Source organism: Etheostoma spectabile, chromosome 8 (assembly GCF_008692095.1).
Source record: "Etheostoma spectabile isolate EspeVRDwgs_2016 chromosome 8, UIUC_Espe_1.0, whole genome shotgun sequence".
In the NCBI taxonomy this organism is placed as follows: Eukaryota; Metazoa; Chordata; class Actinopteri; order Perciformes; family Percidae; genus Etheostoma; species Etheostoma spectabile.
Window position 1 is genome coordinate 33470500 of NC_045740.1, and position 6254 is coordinate 33476753.

Genomic DNA, 6254 nt, shown 5'->3' on the forward strand with positions numbered 1-6254 from the left:
TGTCGTGATTACAGTTGAGTAGAGACTGAGAGAGTGAGAGAGGGCACCTTGCGTTCATCACAGTTTTATCGTTGTCTAAGTTTAGATCTTGGCTCACGGACGGCTTCTCAAGTAACAAGGCTGCAGGCGCACTCCGGCCACTCCACACTGACACGGAGCTCCACACATAGCTTTAAAGGGAGGAAAAGCTACAGAAAAAGTGGCAAGTCACAAGAACATAAGAGGAGAGGCAGGGGAGAAAGCCAGAGACTTTCATGTAAGATTTCAAACAGGAGAAACCCAGACGGAGAGACAAAATCAGACTGATTCTGTTTGGAAACAACTCTTCACCACGCCACTTCATCTCTGCCTCTTACCTGCCGGGACTGGACAATGACAGAGGAAGCAGAAGTGTTTCCCACCTCTAGTTCTGAGCAACAGGCTCCACACTTTCTACAAGATGTCATCTTCCACGGCAAGTTTAAGGTGAGTGTCTCCACATGAGACAAAGAGACTTGTATCCCTGCCACAGTCGGACTGATGGCAAAACATATAATAAAATACCGAACAATTCACTATGATCAAATGTGCCTCAGTACTTCAATCTACTGTCAACTACTGAGCAATATTGGCAATATTTATTCTCATGACAAATGCAAATCCTCCCCATAGTTGTATCCTCCTGTTACAGTGTTCATAATTTATTATATTTTTGTTGCTCTCTTTGTACAGTATCTACACTTTTGTTGTCTAATTTTATTTGAATTTGTAGACTATATTCTTTTTCTATATTAGTCGCTGTGCTTTTCTTTGCCCGTTACTATTTTTACTTGACTCAAACCGCCTGCACAGGAAGTTCTATGTGTCTAGACTGTTTTGGTGTTTGCACAAATTGCAAACCCAAATCTTGACTTTGAATCAGAGCAGACAGAGACTGACAGCGTTGGAGTGAAAAGAAGGATAACACCAAAAAAAAGTGAAGCCACTAAATGAAGTCTGTTCAGAGATGTAGACAGTACTGCAGATACGTGTTACAGGTAACACTATTACAGGAAGGATATTGTAATTTAGGGCTGAATGGGTACATAAAGCACTCAAGATATGTATATCACGTATTGCAATTTGTCTTCAAATAGTGTTAAAGACCAGTCTTTTGTTGTTTTTTGTATTAGACGTTTTTTTAACGCAATTTGGTGATGGTTGTGTCACTCCTTGATGTGCATTGAGTGCACATTTGATTTGCGCATGCTCAGATTCAAATGGTTTATGGCATAACATGTCATGCTGAAATTCAACATCTGCACGGCTTTCTACGTCACCTACCGAGACGTGGTGGCTTACCATGATGGCTTTTACATGATAAAAAAAAAAAAAAGTTATCTAGCTGACGTTTATTTGCTATTGTACATGTGTGACTCCCAACAAAGATAGTAAAGAAAATGAAACCAAGTGAACCTATACTGGTACGACCTCAAAATACAATTATGAACCTGAAAATGAGCAGAATTTAGGCGCTTTAAAAATATGATCCAAGGAGAATGAGTGGAGAGTTGTTGAAGTGTTCTGGTAAATTACTATCAACCGCTGTAAAATACTTTTTGTGGTATTTTGTGATACCCATCAACATCAGATACAATGGATGACAGTTTATTACCAACAAACAATTTGCAAAAATTCCTGCAGTAAACCCTGCGACACGGCCGTAAGATAAGAGCAAACACATTTGTTAGTTTTACAATGCATACATTACTTGGCATTAATATTCAAACCTCACTGACCTCTTGTGTGTCAGTCAAAACACACTCATATTGTTAAAACTCACAGGACTTGTGAGTAGAGGAAAACGTTTCCAAAGTTATAAAATATGTCTTGAATTTAAATTTAAACATACCAATGAAACAATACATTACATACATTTCTTTTCTTCTGTTTTTCGAATGATGCAGCCCAAAAAATCCAAACATGAAGTCTTCGGTTTGAATATTTTACAGATTCAGACTTGATTGATTCTCGATTACAACGACACAGGCAGTACAAATAAGAACAAAACATTAAGGACAACAGGGATACATTTAGGATTCCCGCTGCCCTTTTTGCTCACAAAGAAAGCCTTGTAATCCTATATAATAGTCATATAATACCTGATTTATTGCAAAGTGTTGATGATCTTTCACCCATGAACCCAACTCATGAAGAAGATCAAAAGAAAGTTCCTTGTTCGTATCGACGGGGGAACTCCCACTGCACTCAACTGCAGCTTCTTCTCTGGTGGTCCAGGCAGCAGAGAGCTCATTAAAGAAGACCTGGATTAGAACGGCGAGACATGGGGCCTCCTTCATGAACAACCTAGACACAGATTTCATCTTAAATTGTGTGTACGCAGGGGCAGGGCCAGAAGGGGGTCACTGGGTGGCACTGCCAAAACAGTAACGTGAGCTATTTAAATTAGATACATGGTTAAACATCATTGGCTCTTACCAGTGTATCTCTGTGTACTTGGTCCACAGCAACCCCACCAATCGGTCCCAAAACGTCCCAGTTAGAGAGGAGATGCCCTAAACATGTAGTTGTAAATCTTTCCCCAAAGGAACCAAGCAGGCCTGCCATGTTGCACCATCTAAATTTTCTTAAAAAGTTGCCATTCTAGCTCAAAGGTTGTTGTTGTTGTTTCCTGTAGCAACGAGATATCGAGATCAGCAACACATAGAAAGCTGAAGGGGAAGGGCAAAGCTGGATGTCAGGCTTTATCCTGGAAATGTACTTGCACTGATCCAGACTAGCAGTTGACAAAGGTCTCACAACAACAACAAAAACATGTAATATCAGAAAATTGGACCTTGACCAGATTGTTTGGTTTCTTAAATGGTTTGTCCTTCCATAATACAAAAATGGTCTGTTGACTTACTTGATATCAGATGATAGGGCATGGCATAACACTAGTCACTATTTTTGGCACACTGGACTACACAGATATCATTTCAGTCAGGACCACTTTTTTAAAATTCATCTGCAATTTGTATTTGGTGGTATGGCTCTGTTCTGGGGCCTCGCCACACTTCCACGTGCATACATGGAAACTATGAGAGCACACCTCCCTGTCCTTCCATGTGCATGGATGCAAAGCCTTAAGCGGGGCCAGCAGCAGTTCAGGATCCCCCCAGGGTACAGAACAGAGCAGCATCAATGAAAAAGACACAACATCAATTTATAACGAGGATCTGGGTGGAGGTGGGTTTTTAGTACTAGCAGAGTTGCAGCAAAGGTAGGCTGGGAAAAGCAGTTTGGAATCAGCTGAACCATCAGCTGATTTGTGTTGTCTTAGGAACGGTCAGCTAAGAGCTGAGATAATAACCGAGCTTGACTCTGTGACCTGCCAGAAGTTACACTATGTTTCAAGTTGGTAAAGATCTGACTGTGGTGCCTGGTATTTGCAGGGGAAGGTTCTCCAGGGCTGTAGGTGTGAGTGACTCCATGATCAGTGTCCTGTTCCTGTGTCACGTACGCTGCCTGACAGCTGACAGATGTTTTCGGTTGCTGATTTTATATAACACTGCTATCTACACTTCAACAACATATGATAGCTGCACAGGCATGTCGGCTAGTCTCCCATTGCCAGACCTTCCTCCACAGAGCGACAGACAGAGGAGGGTCTGGCTATCCATACAGCTTTCCGAGATGGGAGAAAAACATGCTCTGGTTTATTGGCATTTATTTAAACCAATCACAATCATCATGGGCGGAGCCACGGTGCCGCTGCAAAATAGTCTCAGGAAGGAACTTGTTTTGGTGGAACGTGTACGTTCAGAAGTAGTTTTTGTCGTCAACAGAAAAATTGGACAGATAGTCTAGATAGCTGTCTGGATTTGCCCTGCAGAGATCTGAGGACCAGGTAACCATAGTCCTCATTGGACAGATAGTCTAGCTAGCGTCTGGATTTACCCTGCAGAGATCTGAGGACCAGGTAACCATAGTCCCAGATTGACAGATAGTCTACTAGCTGTCGGATTTACCCTGCAGAGATCTGAGGACCAGTAACCATAGTCCTCAGATTGACAGATAGTCTAGCTAGCTGTCTGGATTTCCCTGCAGATCTGAGACCAGGTAACCATAGTCCTCAGATTGGACGATAGTCTAGCTAGCTGTCTGGATTTACCCTGCAGAGATCTGAGCCCAGGTAACCATTCCTCAGATTGGACAGATAGTCTAGCTAGCTGTCTGGATTTACCCTTAGAGATCTGAGGACCAGGTAACCATAGTCCTCAGATCAGAGAAAAAAAGTTTTCTAGGTTTTTCCTATGTAAGCCATAAAAAAAGTGTTTTGGTACCAATACTGAAACTGTTTTTATTGGCAATAAAATGAAATAAAATGAGAATTTAGCGCCACTGCTGATAGTAACCGAGGTGACAGAGCTACTCTCAGAATCATGGCCATGTAGTGAGATCAGCTTTCCAGGGGTTTATTTCTGCACTTCACAGAGTCGGGTTACTAAGAGAGATAAAATAAGATCAAAAAGAAAGAAAGAATGATCACAATTAAAGCAGGAGAGTCAAATATACATGCATCTTGACTTTTAGTACCTACTGTAATATGGATCCATGCCTGCAAACCCTGGATCCCACTTTTCCTATAACACAACCAATAGCATTTTCTCAAATTACACCCTCTGAACCTGGTGAATCTCCATGTCTTTCAAAGTCATTATTCGTAACACAGACTTTCTGTTAAAGGCCCACATTGTAAAAAGTGACTTTTTATTATAAAGCAGGTCGAGGTGCTACATAAACACTGTGAAAGTATCAAAACGCTCAATCAACAGAGAAATGCACACAGCCTGAAACTAAACAGACTTTGGATAGTTGTGGTGTCAACTATACGATATGTAGGTATAAAGTGCCGCTTTGGTCATTCCACGGCTGCAATGACAGAGCTGGCTGCAGAGATGCAGAGAACCCAGATGCTGAAGATCCAGAAAGTCTAACCAATCAGAGCAGACTGGGCTTTTTTAGGAGGGGGGCTTAGAGACAGGCGCTAACACAAAGCGTTTCAAACAGAGGGTGAATACAGGTATTCAGACAGACAGGATGAGAATGTTTTATTAATATTAAAGCGCGTAAACATGTTCTACTAAAAAAGTATGAACCTGAAAATGAGCATGATATGGGACCTCCAAAGTGTACTTCCTGAGAGCCACCTACTCTAAGACATTAACAGTTTTTCAGGCTGATTAGTACCATGGGCAGTGTATGAAGATGGACGACGACTTCCTCCCACTCACAAAGCCAAAATCTCACAGTTAAGGACGCGGCCATTTTGTAGTTTTGGAGCCAGAGTCTGAGTAGTAGTGATCGGGTGGTGGAGCCGCGGTATCAAAGTCCCGCCCATGCACCCCCCCCCGACCAAAAAATTAGTCAATCCCAGATGTCAATCATTAGTTTCACTCTCTCTTTCTAGCATCAAATAATAAAAACCAAACTTATCAGAAAAAATTGAACAAGTGTGATAACATCTAGCTAAAATGACACAAACCATCTTTTGGAAAATGTGTTTGACTTATACTTTGATTTTTTTAACATGGTGGGGGTGGTGTTTATGACTTATAGCACCAGCCACCAGGGGGTGATCCAGATGTTTTGGATTTTACTTATACGACATATGAAATGTTGATTAAATGCATCCTGCACGCTGAAAAGCAACACAATCAGAGTTTTTAGCCTTTTCTCTCGCAGGACTTTAACCAGACGACAGCAAAGTTTCATCCTAGCTGTTTTGGAATTAAAGTTAATATTGCACAGCCAACAGTAATGTTTGTCATTTTAACCGGCTGTAAGCACCCTCATTAAAATAAGAAGCTGCTACATGAGTATTTTTTCTTAGTCTACAACATATAGAGCTCAATAATATAAGCTTTTACCAGAATACGGCAAATAAAAACTCCTTAGAAATATAGAAAATATTGGACAGGATAGAACAACTCAACGTAATTCTGCTCAATAACATCACTTTCACTTGTTTTCATTTTAGACAAATTGTACAGCTGACAATAATCCACATTTTTGTTGGCTCAGTCTGCCACTTTTATAAAAAAAAAAATTCCAGTGCTGGTTTCATGGTATCAGAATTTGGGACAGTCATCATGGAAACGTTATTTGGTCATGTGGCAAGGGCTGGACAACCCGGCAGAACAGGCAGCCAAGTGACAGTACTCTGATCCAGTGGAAATCACAACACTCTAGACCAATGGATTGGGGGGGGGGGGCATACCAGTTGGGACCCT

The 6254-nt window shown here is 41.3% G+C and overlaps 1 protein-coding gene across 2 annotated transcripts in view; it reads left to right on the forward strand.

Moving 5' to 3' along the window:
* Positions 1-6254, forward strand: part of LOC116694550 (anoctamin-1) — a 44331-nt gene continuing 38077 nt past the window's right edge. For both annotated transcript variants that reach the window (XM_032524300.1, XM_032524301.1), the window contains exon 1: positions 1-465. In XM_032524300.1, the coding sequence (XP_032380191.1) occupies positions 373-465 (93 nt within the window). In that variant the 5' untranslated portion in view covers positions 1-372. The remainder of the gene's footprint in view (positions 466-6254) is intronic.